This window comes from Staurois parvus, unplaced genomic scaffold (assembly GCF_062004578.1).
Source record: "Staurois parvus isolate SC_StPar_1 unplaced genomic scaffold, SC_StPar_1.0 ptg003170l, whole genome shotgun sequence".
NCBI classification, from domain to species: domain Eukaryota; kingdom Metazoa; phylum Chordata; class Amphibia; order Anura; family Ranidae; genus Staurois; species Staurois parvus.
The window spans coordinates 23556-41559 of record NW_028320966.1 but is presented as its reverse complement, the minus strand read 5'-3'; the positions used below and the strand labels follow the sequence as shown (position 1 = coordinate 41559).

General features: G+C 53.6%; 1 protein-coding gene across 1 annotated transcript in view; it reads left to right on the top strand.

Moving 5' to 3' along the window:
• Positions 1-18004, top strand: part of LOC149428516 (otogelin-like) — a gene marked incomplete at its 3' end in the record, with an annotated part of 54715 nt that overhangs the window by 22850 nt on the left and 13861 nt on the right. Inside the window, 7 exon segments of the mRNA XM_089667314.1 lie at positions 4113-4173; positions 4176-4218; positions 6780-6889; positions 8512-8637; positions 12450-12558; positions 15522-15568; positions 16953-17098. Coding sequence (XP_089523440.1) covers positions 4113-4173; positions 4176-4218; positions 6780-6889; positions 8512-8637; positions 12450-12558; positions 15522-15568; positions 16953-17098 — 642 coding nt within the window.

The following is an 18004-nucleotide window of genomic DNA, read 5'->3' as shown; positions in this document are numbered from 1 at the left end:
TGAAGGCCAGTATTGGGGGTTGTCTGAAGGCCAGTATTGGGGGTTGTCTGAAGGCCAGTATTGGGGGGTTGTCTGAAGGCCAGTATTGAGGGGTTGTCTGAAGGCCAGTATTGAGGGGTTGTCTGAAGGCCAGTATTGGGGGTTGTCTGAAGGCCAGTATTGGGGGTTGCTGGAATATTTCTTTCAGAGTTCCATCCTCTGCTATGATGGGTTGTAAATCTTTGATTATTTTTCTTCCTTCTTCTAGTGCCGGGTTGTATGTAGTTACTAGAGGTACACGGTTGTTTGTTTTTTTCTCTTTGTACTGAAGCAGATTTTCCCTTCGGGTTCTCAAGGCTGTGTTTATGCCGGTGTTGATAGTTTTGTCCTTGTAACCTTTCTTATGGAAGGAGTCTGCTAGTGTCCCGAGATGTGTATCTCTGTCTCTTGGGTCAGAACATACTCGGTGGTATCTGATGGCCTGACTGTGTATGATGGCACGTTCCGTGTGTTGGGGGTGGAAGCTGGAACTGTGGAGGTAGTGGCATCTGTCGGTGGGTTTTCTGTATATTGAGGTGTGAAGCGTATCATCCCTGATGTATACTGGGGTGTCTAGGAAGTTGACCTGTGTGTTTGAGTATTCCATTTTTAGTTTGATTGATGGATGAAAAGTGTTCATCAATGAGTAAAATTGTTTTAGATTTTCTTCACCTTCCGTCCATATGATGAAAATATCATCAATATAGCGATCGTATCTGTATGGTTTTTGTTCCGTGCTGTTCAGGAATTGTTCCTCCAGGTCAGCCATAAATAAATTTGCATATTGGGGTGCCATTTTACTTCCCATCGCAGTGCCCATACATTGGAGATAGATGTCCTTATTGAAAGCAAAGTAGTTGTGTGTAAGTATGAATTCAATGAGCTGTGTAACATCCTCAGCAGTGTATTTGTTGTTTGGTGAGGATGATAAGGATCTGTGACATGCAGCTCATCCATCCTTGTGAGGGATATTACTATACGGGGATACTACATCCATAGTCACTAGAAGTGTATTAGATGGTAATTGCTGGATGTTGTTGATCTTGTTCAGAAAGTCAGTTGTGTCTTGCAGGAAACTAGCAGTATTCATGACTAACGGTTTTAAAATTTTTTCTACAAAGCCTGAGATTTGTTCGGTGAGTGTATTCATACCTGTTATGATGGGTCTGCCTGGATTTCCTGGCTTGTGGACTTTGGGCAGCATGTAGAAGTCCCCGATTTCTGGATGATCCGGAATCGCATTTATAAGTTCTGAATGTAGGTGGGCTGGAAGTGTTTTAATGAGACCTTTTAATTGCTTTGTAAAGTCCTGGGTTGGATCATGATCCAGTTTTTTATAGTAGATGGCATTTTCCAGCTGCCTCTGGCCTTCTTGTATGTATTTGTTTGTATCCATCACAACAACTGCTCCCCCTTTGTCCGCTGGTTTGATGGTGATGGCCTGATTGTTGCGCAAATTGTGTATAGCCCTTCGCTCTAGTGGTGAAAGATTGTACAGAATTTTCTTTTGCTGGGTGGATATCAGGGATGTAGCTCGCAGTCTGAAGCTATCAATATAGGTGTCCAGTTTGGGGTTGCGTCCTTGTGGAGGTGTGAAGCAGCTGTTCTTTTTCTTTGTGTCGCACTCCATTGTCCTAGGATTCCTTTCATTATTGTGGAATATTCTTTGAGCCTTAGTCTCCTGAAGAAATCCTCCATATCTGACAATACTTGTAAATGATCCAATTTGGTGGTTGGGCAGAATGTAAGGCCTTTGGAGAGGATAGTTAATTCTGGTTCAGAAAGTTTATGATTTGACAAGTTGATGATTCCAAGTTCCTCTGTAATATCCACATTTTCAGTCGGGTCAGCATTTACACAAGGGATCCCTTGGGATTCCCGATTAGATTCCAGGTCACTGATGGTAAGAGGTATAGATGTTGGGTTGCTTTTATGTTTAGGTTGTATCCAAAAGGTCTGCTCTTGGTGCAGCTTCTGAAGTTTTTTTTGTTTCCCATTCATGGTCAAGTTTTTGTGTTTGTCTTTGTAAAGTTTCCAATTCATTCTTGATTTGGTTAATGTTGGTAGGGTCCAATGATGTTAGGGTTTCAAACAAAGACTGTTTCTGTATCCTGATAGTTACCCTTTTTCCATACAGTTTGTGAATGAGGTGATTCCTTAATCTCTCACTGGTGCGTCTGCAAAGTCCTTCTGCATAAGGAGAGTTGATTGTATTTACGCAAGGATTTTTAATCCGCAGGCCTTGTGGTATGAGATTCCTCTTTTTGCATCTTGAGAGAAAGAAAATATCACTGTTGATCTGTGTTTCCTTTGTGATTAGGTTGGTTAACTGCTTCTTTATGCGGCTATATGCAGTATCTTCCATTTTGCTTGAGGTGATTGTAGTCGTATTAGTGCATTTGCGACAGAAACAATTGAGTACTGTCCGTGATACTTTTTTTATTTGCACTAACATACAATTTTGAGGACAAGCTTTCGGGGTATGTCCCCTTCTTCAAGGTCTAAGCAGTACTATTAAAAATCACAAAGTTTAAACAGAATGTTAGAATGGATTGAGAGAAAAAAAAAAAAAAAAAAAAAAAAGGGCTACAGATAAGATACATCAAAAGTGAGGGGGGGAGGGGGGATACAACACTCACACAGAGGGAAACCTTCATTTCAGATTTTGGTAGGTCCTGTCAGCACCCTCCCACCTGACATCCTTGAAGATCTGAAGGCTGAATGTGTACACCGTGTGTCTATGGCCAACTGTAGATCCTCCTTCCATGACTTGTCTGCAGCCTCTTGAGGAAGTTTATCCAGATCCTCAGTTCTGTTCCTGATCAGGTGAACATTTGGTGAAGGTTCCTGCCGCTCACTCAATGGGTGTTGAAGCTTCACTGGACCGGTTTGGGTCAGATGACTCTTAGAACTGTCTTCTGTATTAGGATAGACAGGCCGTGCAGAGTGTCCTTCTCAGGCCCCAGGGACACCTCTGGGTGTTTTAGTGAATGAGTCCCTCTCATCCTCCCGTTATTCTGGTGTTCATGTTCACCAATCTAGAGCTACAGCACACCTTCTTCCCTGCCCGCCCTTGTAGGAGTACTTACCTGCCTCACTTCTTCCATCAGGCTGACTTTAGAGTTCCCACCAGTCTCCGAGGTCTATTGTCAGTCCAGTGGAATCTGATGGAGGTTTCTCACTTCCCTTGGATATCTCCTGTGAGGTGTGACCAACTGACTTTCTTCGTATCCTGGTACCTTCCTTCTCTGAATTCCGAGCCTTGGGCCTTCCACTGGTGGAATCTTCTCCAGTGGACCTGTTTCTTGTCCCAGGTTCCCTCTGGGGAATATTTTCCGGTGTTCTTTGTTCCCCATATTATATTGTTTGGTCTATTGGTAGTTGTATTGGTCCACCCGTTGTGGTGGAATTTTTGGCTCACAGCTGGTCCCTGCTCGGTGTTCAGGAAGTCATCTCCTCTGTCCTGGTCTGAACACCAGGCTGGGGCCTTCCATGGTCATTGGCAGACTCTCCTGCCTCGAGGGGACCTCACCTCACCTGGTTGCTGGTGTCCCAACCTCCTCTAAGTGGAAGTATAACCCGACTGTTCCTGAATTCCTGCATCCCTCAAGAATTTATGGTAAGTACTTTTCATAGGGTTTTTTGGGTGCGGATTGAGTGTGGATGAGGACACAGGGGCCCCATGATCCCCTATTGCCCAGGGGCCCCATGAGTTCACAGTCCACCCCTGGTAAGTACAAAACCATTCTTATATCCATGTTAAGGCCATGCATGCCGAGTGATATGTCCGTGTGAAACGCTTCCTTCTCCTCCTACAAAGTTACAATGTACAGTCTGATCACTGGGGGAGGAGACACAGGAAATGACTCCTCCTCCTTCTACAAAGTTACAATGTACAGTCTGATCACTGGGGGAGGAGAGACTGAGGAAATGCTTCCTCCTGCCTGCAGCAGACTGATGAAATCATGAATTATGGCTTTGTAATATGGGGAGGAGACAGAATCATCTCATAGTGAGAGTGGGTGTGGCTTGTTGGGGGTGGGCGGGGGACAATGAAATGTTCGGTTGTGTGATGTCATCTCTCCTCTCTGCAGATGTCGCAGTCGCTGTGCTCTGTTCTCCTCCAACATCCATTCCACAGTTGTCACCACATAGTCAGCCCCTCCCCTACATGGCCGGCTGTACTAGTGACCTCTGCAGGTGAGTGATGGTGAGCACGGGGGGCGGAGATAGTGGAGGGGACGGTGCGGTCACACACAATGGGGTCCCCCGAGTGCGGTCATGTGTCACACACAATGGGGTCCCCCGAGTGCGGTCATGTGTCACACACAATGGGGTCCTCCGAGTGCGGTCATGTGTCACACACATTGGGGTCCCCCGAGTGCGGTCATGTGTCACACACAATGGGGTCCCCCGAGTGCGGTCATGTGTCACACAATGGGGTCCCCCGAGTGCGGTCATGTGTCACACAATGGGGTCCCCCGAGTGCGGTCATGTGTCACACAATGGGGTCCCCCGAGTGCGGTCATGTGTCACACACAATGGGGTCCCCCGAGTGCGGTCATGTGTCACACACAATGGGGTCCCCCGAGTGTGGTCATGTGTCACACAATGGGGTCCCCCGAGTGCGGTCATGTGTCACACACAATGGGGTCCCCCGAGTGCGGTCATGTGTCACACACAATGGGGTCCTCCGAGTGCGGTCATGTGTCACACACAATGGGGTCCCCCGAGTGCGGTCATGTGTCACACACAATGGGGTCCCCCGAGTGCGGTCATGTGTCACACACAATGGGGTCCTCCGAGTGCGGTCATGTGTCACACACAATGGGGTCCCCCGAGTGCGGTCATGTGTCACACACAATGGGGTCCCCCGAGTGCGGTCATGTGTCACACACAATGGGGTCCCCCGAGTGCGGTCATGTGTCACACACAATGGGGTCCCCCGAGTGCGGTCATGTGTCACACACAATGGGGTCCCCCGAGTGCGGTCATGTGTCACACACAATGGGGTCCCCCGAGTGCGGTCATGTGTCACACACAATGGGGTCCCCCGAGTGCGGTCATGTGTCACACACAATGGGGTCCCCCGAGTGCGGTCATGTGTCACACAATGGGGTCCCCCGAGTGCGGTCATGTGTCACACACAATGGGGTCCCCCGAGTGCGGTCATGTGTCACACAATGGGGTCCCCCGAGTGTGGTCATGTGTCACACAATGGGGTCCCCCGAGTGCGGTCATGTGTCACACACAATGGGGTCCCCCGAGTGCGGTCATGTGTCACACACAATGGGGTCCCCCGAGTGCGGTCATGTGTCACACACAATGGGGTCCCCCGAGTGCGGTCATGTGTCACACACAATGGGGTCCCCCGAGTGCGGTCATGTGTCACACAATGGGGTCCCCCGAGTGTGGTCATGTGTCACACAATGGGGTCCCCCGAGTGCGGTCATGTGTCACACACAATGGGGTCCCCCGAGTGCGGTCATGTGTCACACACAATGGGGTCCCCCGAGTGCGGTCATGTGTCACACACAATGGGGTCCTCCGAGTGCGGTCATGTGTCACACACAATAGGGTCCCCCGAGTGCGGTCATGTGTCACACACAATGGGGTCCTCCGAGTGCGGTCATGTGTCACACACAATGGGGTCCCCCGAGTGCGGTCATGTGTCACACACAATGGGGTCCCCCGAGTGCGGTCATGTGTCACACACAATGGGGTCCCCCGAGTGCGGTCATGTGTCACACACAATGGGGTCCCCCGAGTGCGGTCATGTGTCACACAATGGGGTCCCCCGAGTGCGGTCATGTGTCACACAATGGGGTCCCCCGAGTGCGGTCATGTGTCACACACAATGGGGTCCCCCGAGTGCGGTCATGTGTCACACACAATGGGGTCCCCCGAGTGCGGTCATGTGTCACACAATGGGGTCCCCCGAGTACGGTCATGTGTCACACACAATGGGGGTCCCCCGAGTACGGTCATGTGTCACACACAATGGGGGTCCCCCGAATGCGGTCATGTGTCACACACAATGGGGTCCCCCGAGTGCGGTCATGTGTCACACAATGGGGTCCCCCGAGTGCGGTCATGTGTCACACAATGGGGTCCCCCGAGTGCGGTCATGTGTCACACACAATGGGGTCCCCCGAGTGCGGTCATGTGTCACACAATGGGGTCCCCCGAGTGCGGTCATGTGTCACACAATGGGGTCCCCCGAGTGTGGTCGTGTCACACAATGGGGTCCCCCGAGTGCGGTCATGTGTCACACAATGGGGTCCCCCGAGTGCGGTCATGTGTCACACAATGGGGTCCCCCGAGTACGGTCATGTGTCACACACAATGGGGGTCCCCCGAGTGCGGTCATGTGTCACACAATGGGGTCCCCTGAGTGCGGTCATGTGTCACACAATGGGGTCCCCTGAGTGTGGTCATGTGTCACACAATGGGGTCCCCTGAGTGTGGTCATGTGTCACACAATGGGGTCCCCCGAGTGCGGTCATGTGTCACACAATGGGGTCCCCCGAGTGCGGTCATGTGTCACACACAATGGGGTCCCCCGAGTGCGGTCATGTGTCACACAATGGGGTCCCCCGAGTGCGGTCATGTGTCACACAATGGGGTCCCCCGAGTGTGGTCATGTGTCACACAATGGGGTCCCGAGTGTGGTCATGTGTCACACAATGGGGTCCCGAGTGTGGTCATGTGTCACAATGGGGTCCCCTTGGTGTATCTCACCCTCCCCCTCTCTCCTGCAGGTCGGATGGGGATTTGGACACGTGGTGTCACGCCCTGGCAGAGTATGCGCGCTCCTGTGCCCACGCCGGTCTCCCTCTACATGGCTGGCGGGAGAAGTACGGACGCTGCGGTGAGTACATTACAGAGGAATTGTCCCAGGATGTATATAGGAGAGTCTGGGGGTTGGGGGGCCGGGGGGTCCCCGGGGGGGGTCCCCCGCCTGTGTGTCTCGTCCAATGAGGGGGCACAGAGACCGCCCCCCGTCTGTAGGTCCCGTCCAGTGAGGGGGCACAGAGACCGCCCCCCGTCTGTATGTTACGTCCAATGTGGGGGCACAGAGACCGCCCCCCGTCTGTAGATCCCGTTCAATGAGGGGGCACAGAGACCGCCCCCCGTCTGTATGTTACGTCCAATGTGGGGGCACAGAGACCGCCCCCCGTCTGTAGATCCCGTTCAATGAGGGGGCACAGAGACCGCCCCCCGTCTGTATGTTACGTCCAATGAGGGGGCACAGAGACCGCCCCCCGTCTGTAGATCCCGTCCAATGAGGGGGCACAGAGACCGCCCCCCATCTGTAGATCCCGTCCAATGAGGGGGCACAGAGACCGCCCCCCATCTGTAGATCCCGTCCAATGAGGGGGCACAGAGACCGCCCCCCCATCTGTAGATCCCGTCCAATGAGGGGGCACAGAGACCGCCCCCCCCGTCTGTAGATCCCGTCCAATGAGGGGAAACAGAGACCGCCCCCCCATCTGTAGATTCTGTCCAATGAGGGGGCACAGAGACCGCCCCCCCATCTGTAGATCCCGTCCAATGAGGGGGCACAAAGACCGCCCCCCGTCTGTAGATTCCGTCCAATGAGGGGGCACAGAGACCGCCCCGCCGTCTGTAGATCCCGTCCAATGAGGGGGCACAGAGACCGCCCCCCGTCTGTAGATCCCGTCCATTGAGGAAGCATAGAGACCCCCCCGTCTGTAGATCCCGTCCAATGAGGGGGCACAGAGACCGCCCCCCGTCTGTAGATCCCGTCCAATGAGGAGGCACAGAGACCGCCCCCATTCTGTATATCCTGTCCAATGAGGGGGCACAGAGACCGCCCCCCGTCTATAGATTCCGTCCAATGAGGAGGCACAGAGACCATCCTCCGTCTGTAGATCCCATCCAATGAGGGGGCACAGAGACCGCCCCCATTCTGTATATCCCATCCAATGAGGGGGCACAGAGACCGCCCCCCGTCTGTAGATCCCGTCCAATGAGGGGGCACAGAGACTGCCCCCGTCTGTAGATCCTGTCCAATGAGGGGGCACAGAGACTGCCCCCGTCTGTAGATCCCGTCCAATGAGGGGGCACAGAGACCGCCCCCCGTCTGTAGATCCTGTCCAATGAGGGGGCACAGAGACCGCCTCCGTCTGTAGATCCCGTCCAATGAGGGGGCACAGAGACCGCCCCCCGTCTGTAGATCCCGTCCAATGAGGGGGCACAGAGACCGCCCCCCATCTGTAGATCCTGTCCAATGAGGGGGCACAGAGACCGCCCCCGTCTGTAGATCCCGTCCAATGAGGGGGCACAGAGACCGCCCCCCGTCTGTAGATCCCGTCCAATGAGGGGGCACAGAGACCGCCCCCCGTCTATAGATCCCGTCCAATGAGGGGGCACAGAGACCGCCCCTCCATCCTGGTAACATGGAATGATGAGTCCCCGGCACGGAAGGGGCCCCATGTGGACTGTAATGACCCGATGTCTCACCTGCAGCCGTCCCGTGTGAGGGGGATCTTCTGTACAACGAATGTATCGCCTGCTGCCCCGACTCCTGTCACCGGAGGAAGCCGTGTATAGACAGCGAAGTGGCCTGCGTGGATGGGTGCTACTGCACCGAAGGTACGACCAGGTATAGGCGTGGCATGGGAGGAGCCAGGTATAGATGTGGAATGGGAGGAGCCAGGTATAGGCGTGTCATGGGAGGAGCCAGGTATAGGCGTGTCATGGGAGGAGCCAGGTATAGGTGTGGCATGGGAGGAGCCAGGTATAGGCATGTCATGGGAGGTGCCAGGTATAGGCGTGTCATGGGAGGAGCCAGGTATAGGTGTGGCATGGGAGGAGCCAGGTATAGATGTGGCATGGGAGGAGCCAGGTATAGATGTGGAATGGGAGGAGCCAGGTATAGGTGTGGAATGGGGGGAGCCAGGTATAGGTGTGGCGTAGGAGGAGCCATGTATAGGTGTGGCGTGGGGGGTGCCATGTATAGGTGTGGCGTGGGGGGAGCCATGTATTGGTGTGGCATGGGAGGAGCCATTTTTGGTGTGGAATGGGAGGAACCAGGTATAGGCGTGGCATGGGGGGGGAGCCAGGTATAGGCTTGGCATGGGAGGAGCCAGGTATAGGCGTGGCATGGGAGGAGCCAGGTATAGGCGTGACATGGGAGGAGCCAGGTATAGGCGTGACATGGGAGGAGCCAGGTATAGGCGTGACATGGGAGGAGCCAGGTATAGGCATGGCATGGGAGGAGCCAGGTATAGGCATGGCATGGGAGGAGCCAGGTATAGGCGTGGCATGGGAGGAGCCAGGTATAGGCGTGGCATGGGAGGAGCCAGATATAGGCGTGGCATGGGAGGAGCCAGGTATAGGTGTGGAATGGGAGGAGCCATGTATAGGTGTGGAATCGGAGGAGCCAGGTATAGGCATGGCATGGGAGGAGCCATTTATAGGTGTGGCATAGGGGGAGCCATGTATAGGTGTGGCATGAGGGGGAGCCAGGTATAGGCGTGGCATGGGAGGAGCCAGGTATAGGCGTGGCATGGGGGGGAGCCAGGTATAGGCGTGGCATGGGGGGAGCCAGGTATAGGCATGGCATGGGAGGAGCCAGGTATAGGTGTGGCATGGGAGGAGCCAGGTATAGGTGTGGAATGGGAGGAGCCAAGTATAGGTGTGGAGTCAGGTATACATGGGTCATATGGGGAGGATATACAGGTATATACCAGGGGCAGACTGACCATTTGGAAACTCGGGCAATGCCCGAGGGCCCGGGGTCAATAGGGGGCCCCATGAGATGCCCCTGGTACCTTTTTCATAGGCTTTTTTTAGTTTGGGCAAGGACACAGGGGCCCCATGATCCCCCTATTTCTCGGGGGTCCCATGAGTTGTCAGTCCGCCCCTGGTATACACACGAGGGGTGCAGGATATATATTGGATGGAATGGGAGGAGCCATGTTTAGGTGTGGAATGGGAGGAGCCAGGTATAGGTATGGAGTTTGGTGTAGATGGGTCACATGGGGAGGATATACAGGTGATCCTTTATACACGAGGGGTGCAGGATATACAACGGATGGAATGGGAGGAGCCATGTATAGGTGTGGAATGGGAGGAGCCATGTATAGGTGTGGAATGGGAGGGGCCATGTATAGGTGTGGAATGGGGGGAGCCATGTATAGGTGTAGAGAGTCAGGTGTAGATGGGTCACATGGGGAGTATATACACGAGGGGTGCAGGATATACATCGATGGAATGGGAGGAGCCATGTATAGGTGTGGAGTGGGAGGAGCCAGGTGTAGGTGTGAAGTCAGGTATACATGGGGAGTATATACATGAGGGGTGCAGGATATACATCGATGGAATGGGAGGAGCCATGTATAGGTGTGGAGTGGGAGGAGCCAGGTGTAGGTGTGAAGTCAGGTATACATGGGGAGTATATACATGAGGGGTGCAGGATATACATGGGATGGATCTTTCTTCAGCCTATTGAACTCTATGGACATGGAGGTCCAGAACATGGAAGGTGTATATAGGTGACATGGAAGGTGTATATAGGCGACATGGAGGGTGTATATAGGCGACATGGAGGGTGTATATAGGTGACACGGAAGGTGTATATAGGTGACATGGAGGGTGTATATAGGTGACACGGAAGGTGTATATAAGTGACATGGAGGTCCTATTGGTAGAGAACATGGAGGGTGTATATAGGTGACATGGAGGGTGTATATAGGTGACATGGAAGGTGTATATAGGCGACATGGAGGTCCTATTGGTAGAGAACATGGAGGGTGTATATAGGTGACATGGAAGGTGTATATAGGTGACATGGAGGTCCTATTGGTAGAGAACATGGAGGGTGTATATAGGTGATACGGAAGGTGTATATAGGTGACATGGAAGGTGTATATAGGTGACATGGAGGGTGTATATAGGTGACATGGAGGTCCTATTGGTAGAGAACATGGAGGGTGTATATAGGTGACATGGAAGGTGTATATAGGTGACACGGACGGTGTATATAGGTGACACGGAGGGTGTATATAGGTGACACGGAGGGTGTATATAGGTGACACGGAGGGTGTATATAGGTGACATGGAAGGTGTATATAGGTGACACGGAAGGTGTATATAGGTGACACAGAAGGTGTATATAGGTGACACGGAAGGTGTATATAGGTGACACAGAAGGTGTATATAGGTGACACGGAAGGTGTATATAGGCGACATGGAAGGTGTATATAGGCGACATGGAAGGTGTATATAGGCGACATGGAGGGTGTATATAGGCGACATGGAGGGTGTATATAGGCGACATGGAAGGTGTTATATAGGTGACATGGAGGGTGTATATAGGTGACATGGAAGGTGTATATAGGTGACACGGAGGGTGTATATAGGTGACATGGAGGTCCTATTGGTAGAGAACATGGAGGGTGTATATAGGTGACATGGAGGGTGTATATAGGTGACATGGAAGGTGTATATAGGCGACATGGAGGTCCTATTGGTAGAGAACATGGAGGGTGTATATAGGTGACATGGAAGGTGTATATAGGTGACATGGAGGTCCTATTGGTAGAGAACATGGAGGGTGTATATAGGTGATACGGAAGGTGTATATAGGTGACATGGAAGGTGTATATAGGTGACATGGAGGGTGTATATAGGTGACATGGAGGTCCTATTGGTAGAAAACATGGAGGGTGTATATAGGTCATATGGAAGGTGTATATAGGTGACACGGAAGGTGTATATAGGTGACACGGAAGGTGTATATAGGTGACACGGAAGGTGTATATAGGTCATATGGAAGGTGTATATAGGTGACACGGAAGGTGTATATAGGTGACACGGAGGGTGTATATAGGTGACACGGAAGGTGTATATAGGTGACACGGAGGGTGTATATAGGTGACACGGAAGGTGTATATAGGTGACATGGAAGGTGTATATAGGTGACACGGAAGGTGTATATAGGTGACACGGAAGGTGTATATAGGTGACACGGAAGGTGTATATAGGTGACACGGAGGGTGTATATAGGTGACACGGAAGGTGTATATAGGTGACACGGAAGGTGTATATAGGTGACACGGAGGGTGTATATAGGTGACACGGAGGGTGTATATAGGTGACACGGAAGGTGTATATAGGTGACACGGAAGGTGTATATAGGTCATATGGAAGGTGTATATAGGTGACACGGAAGGTGTATATAGGTGACACGGAAGGTGTATATAGGTGACACGGAAGGTGTATATAGGTCATATGGAAGGTGTATATAGGTGACACGGAAGGTGTATATAGGTGACACGGAAGGTGTATATAGGCGATCTCCTGTATACAGCATGTGAGGTGTGTGATGTATATAGACTGTGTGGAGAGTATATATATATATACTGTACCTACATTCATACGTCTTCCTTCTGTACTCACAGGTTTGATCTATGAGAACGGTTCCTGCGTTCACCCCTCTGAATGTCCCTGTGACCTCCATGGCACCGCCTACCCTGCTGGCTCTGTTGTCCGGGACCGCTGCAACAACTGGTCAGTCTGTGGCCCCGATAGGGTGACGGCCGGCAGATCCGGGGATGTGGAATGTTTGTATGTCTGTGGTGTATCTGTGGATGGCGGGTGAAGATTATTATTATCATACGGGATTTATATGGCGCCAACAGTGTGCGCAGCGCGGTACAACATGAGGGCAGACAGTGCAGCTACAATACAATGTGATACGGGAGGAAACAGAGGCCCTGATCCTGGGAGCTTACAATCTAGGAGGATTCCAATGTACCATAACCAATGCACACCTTCCTGATGAATTGGCTGTATGTGTAAGCGGGTGCTGGAGCCGCCATCAGCTGGAACCGTCACAATGAGAGAACGTCACAGCAGAAGCCATGTTGTAGAGCCTCACAGGACCCCTTCACCAGGCTTGTGACGTTGGGTGGTGTGTAGGGTGGGTGGTGTGTAGGTTGGGTGGTGTGTAGGGTGGGTGGTGGGTGGTGTGTAGATTGAGTGGTGTGTAGGGTGGGTGGTGTGTAGGGTGGGTGGTGTGTAGGTTGGGTGGTGTGTAGGTTGGGTGGTGTGTAGGGTGGTTGGTGGGTGGTGTGTAGGGTGGGTGGTGTGTAGATTGGGTGGTGTGTAGGGTGGGTGGTGTGTAGATTGGGTGGTGTGTAGGGTGGGTGGTGTGTAGGGTGATTGGTGGGTGGTGTGTAGATTAAGTGGTGTGTAGGGTGGGTGGTGTGTAGGGTGGTTGGTGGGTGGTGTGTAGATTGGGTGGTGTGTAGGGTGGGTGGTGTGTAGGGTGGTTGGTGGGTGGTGTGTAGATTGGGTGGTGTGTAGGGTGGGTGGTGTGTAGGGTGATTGGTGGGTGGTGTGTAGGGTGGGTGATGTGTAGGGTGGTTGGTGGGTGGTGTGTAGATTGAGTGGTGTGTAGGGTGGGTGGTGTGTAGGGTGGTTGGTGGGTGGTGTGTAGATTGGGTGGTGTGTAGGGTAGGTGGTGTGTAGGGTGGTTGGTGGGTGGTGTGTAGATTGGGTGGTGTGTAGGGTGGGTGGTGTGTAGGGTGATTGGTGGGTGGTGTGTAGATTGAGTGGTGTGTAGGGTGGGTGGTGTGTAGGGTGGTTGGTGGGTAGGGTGGGTGGTGTGTAGGGTGGTTGGTGGGTGCTGTGTAGATTGGGTGGTGTGTAGGGTGGGTGGTGTGTAGGGTGGTTGGTGTGTAGATTGGGTGGTGTGTAGGGTGATTGGTGGGTGGTGTGTAGATTGAGTGGTGTGTAGGGTGGGTGGTGTGTAGGGTGGTTGGTGGGTGGTGTGTAGATTGAGTGGTGTGTAGGGTGGGTGGTGTGTAGGGTGGTTGGTGTGTAGATTGGGTGGTGTGTAGGGTGGGTGGTGTGTAGGGTGATTGGTGGGTGGTGTGTAGATTGAGTGGTGTGTAGGGTGGGTGGTGTGTAGGGTGGTTGGTGGGTGGTGTGTAGATTGGGTGGTGTGTAGGGTGGGTGGTGTGTAGGGTGATTGGTGGGTGGTGTGTAGATTGAGTGGTGTGTAGGGTGAGTGGTGTGTAGGGTGGGTGGTGTGTAGGGTGGTTGGTGGGTGGTGTGTAGATTGGGTGGTGTGTAGGGTGGGTGGTGTGTAGGGTGATTGGTGGGTGGTGTGTAGATTGAGTGGTGTGTAGGGTGGGTGGTGTGTAGGGTGGTTGGTGGGTGGTGTGTAGATTGAGTGGTGTGTAGGGTGGGTGGTGTGTAGGGTGGTTGGTGGGTGGTGTGTAGGGTGGGTGGTGTGTAGGGTGGGTGGTGTGTAGGGTGGTTGGTGGGTGGTGTGTAGGGTGGGTGGTGTGTAGGTTGGGTGGTGTGTGTGGGGGTGTGTGTGTAGGTTGGGTGGGATATATGGTGGGAGGTGTGTACAGTGGGTGGTGTGTAGGGTGGGTGGTGTATATATTGGGTGGTGTGTATGGTGGATAGGGTGTATGTTGGGTGGTGTGTAGATCGGTGGATGGCATGTAGTTCGGTGGTATGTCGGTGGATGGTGTGTTGGTCGGTGGATGGCATGTTGGTTGGTGGTATGTCGGTGGATGGCGTGTAGGTCGGTGGTATGTCGGTGGATGGCGTGTAGGTCGGTGGTATGTCGGTGGATGGCGTGTAGGTCGGTGGTATGTCGGTGGATGGCGTGTAGGTCGGTGGTATGTCAGTGGATGGCGTGTAGGTTGGTGGCATGTCGGTGGAATGTGTATTAGGGAACATTTCTGTAATGTATGAATAACGAGACATACATGAAGCTGTCATTGCTGAATGGATTCTGAAGATGCCGATTTCCTGGCTGTCTTTTTAACAGGAAAGAGAGAGAGAAGTCAGAACTCGGGGACCATAGACTGGTTCGGGGTCCGTGGACTGGTTCGGGGTCTGTGGACTGGTTCGGGGTCCGTAGACTGGTTCGGGGTCCGTAGACTGGTTCGGGGTCCGTAGACTGGTTCGGGGTCCGTGGACCGGTTCGGGGTCCGTAGACTGGTTCGGGGTCCGTGGACTGGTTCGGGGTCCGTAGACTGGTTCGGGGTCCGTGGACTGGTTCGGGGTCCGTAGACTGGTTCGGGGTCCGTGGACTGGTTCGGGGTCCGTAGACTGGTTCGGGGTCCGTGGACTGGTTCGGGGTCCGTGGACTGGTTCGGGGTCCGTAGACTGGTTCGGGGTCCGTAGACTGGTTCGGGGTCCGTAGACTGGTTCAGATTCCGTGGACCGGTTCGGGGTCCGTGGACCGGTTCGGGGCCCGTGGACCGGTTCGGGGTCAGTGATTCAGATTAGTAAAGCCATTTGATCAGCATTGCCAGGAAATTGGCATTTTCAGGAATGTGAGAGGTGAAGGACGGGTGTGGTAGTCTCATCATGGAGAGCAGCACTTTGCCTTCCATTGACTGATCCATGTAGACAGGACGTGTTCCCTCCCCCACCCCACTCTGTGTGTGAGAGGCGGTCCCTGTGTGCCAGGATCTCAGCTCTGATTGGTCCTTCTCTTCTTCCAGCACCTGCTCAGGAGGAAGATGGATCTGCACTGACGTGACCTGTCCCGGTGAGTGCTCCTGCTGGTAGTATATCTGTTTGTGTTTGTGTAAGAGGGGGCTTGTGATTGGCTGGTTGTTGGCGCTAAATTACTCAAGTCCCCGCCCCACTTCTTCTAGGATTGGACAGCCCCACCTGCTGGTAGTTGTGTCTCTCTGCCATATTGTATCCAACTCCCGGCCATAGACCTTCCCACCACATCCCCGGCCACAGACCTTCCCACCACATCCCCGGCCACAGACCTTCCCACCACATCCCCGGCCACAGACCCTCCCACCACATCCCCGGCCACAGACCTTCCCACCACATCCCCGGCCACAGACCTTCCCACCACATCCCCGGCCACAGACCCTCCCACCACATCCCCGGCCACAGACCCTCCCACCACATCCCCGGCCACAGACCTTCCCACCACATCCCCGGCCACAGACCTTCCCACCACATCCCCGGCCACAGACCTTCCCACCACATCCCCGCTCATAGACCTTCCCACCACATCCCCGGCCATAGACCTTCCCACCACATCCCCGCTCATAGACCTTCCCACCACATCCCCGCTCATAGACCTTCCCACCACATCCCCGGCCATAGACCTTCCCACCACATCCCCGCTCATAGACCTTCCCACCACATCCCCGGCCACAGACCTTCCCACCCCTTCCCCGGCCACAGACCTTCCCACCACATCCCCGCTCATAGACCTTCCCACCACATCCCCGGCCACAGACCTTCCCACCACATCCCCGGCCACAGACCTTCCCACCACATCCCCGGCCACAGACCTTCCCACCACATCCCCGGCCACAGACCTTCCCACCACATCCCCGCTCATAGACCTTCCCACCACATCCCCGGCCATAGACCTTCCCACCACATCCCCGCTCATAGACCTTCCCACCACATCCCCGGCCATAGACCTTCCCACCCCTTCCCCGGCCACAGACCTTCCCACCACATCCCCACTCATAGACCTTCCCATCACATCCCCGGCCATAGACCCTCCCACCACATCCCCGCTCATAGACCTTCCCACCACATCCCCGGCCACAGACCTTCCCACCACATCCCTGGCCATAGACCTTCCCACCCCTTCCCTGGCCATAGACCTTCCCACCACATCCCCGGCCATAGACCTTCCCACCACATCCCCGGCCACAGACCTTCCCACCACATCCCCGGCCACAGACCTTCCCACCACATCCCCGGCCACAGACCTTCCCACCACATCCCTGGCCATAGACCTTCCCATCACATCCCTGGCCATAGACCTTCCCACCCCTTCCCTGGCCATAGACCGGGTCCGTATAGATGGAATATATATGTATAGACTGGGTATATATATATATGTTGGGTCCAGTACCATTAACAGTCTCTCTTTTCTCCCATGTTGTCAGCGGAATGTTCTGTCACAGGAGACTTTCACATTGTGACGTTTGATGGGAGGAAGTTCACCTTCCAGGCTCCATGTCAGTACATCCTAACCAAGAGCCGGACTTCCGGAGCATTTACTGTGTCTGTGCAGAACGCCCCCTGTGGACAGGTGAGACAACACAGGACAGCAAGACCAATGATCACCTACCCAGCACCTACAGCACTGACCTGTCTGGTAAAAGCAGTGTTCTATGTGCAGTGGCCAGGGTGTCCCATACGGCTCTCAGCTCCCTCTGATGTTGCTCAGTAGATATATTTGTGGATCGGTGCTCCTCAGGCAGTGGCCAGGGTGTCCCATACGGCTCTCAGCTCCCTCTGATGTTGCTCAGTAGATATATTTGTGGATCGGTGCTCCTCAGGCAGTGGCCAGGGTGTCCCATGTGGCTCCCAACTCCCTCTGATGTTGCTGAGTAGATATATTTGTAGATCGGTGCTCCTCAGGCAGTGGTCAGGGTGTCCCATGTGGCTCCCAACTCCCTCTGATGTTGCTGAGTAGATATATTTGTGGATCGGTGCTCCTCAGGCAGTGGCCAGGGTGTCCCATGTGGCTCCCAACTCCCTCTAATGTTGCTGAGTAGATATATTTGTGGATCGGTGCTCCTCCGGCAGTGGCCAGGGTGTCCCATGTGGCTCTCAACTCCCTCTGATGTTGCTGAGTAGATATATTTGTGGATCGGTGCTCCTCCGGCAGTGGTCAGGGTGTCCCATGTGGCTCCCAACTCCCTCTGATGTTGCTCAGTAGATATATTTGTGGATTGATGCTCCTCTGGCAGTGGTCAGGGTGTCCCATGTGGCTCCCAACTCCCTCTGATGTTGCTCAGTAGATATATTTGTGGATTGCTGCTCCTCTGGCAGTGGTCAGGGTGTCCCATGTGGCTCCCAACTCCCTCTGATGTTGCTGAGTAGATATATTTGTGGATCGGTGCTCCTCAGGCAGTGGCCAGGGTGTCTTGTGGTCCTTTGGGTCTCTGCTTGAAGCACACAGAATTTAATGTATAGGATTCCATTGAAATGT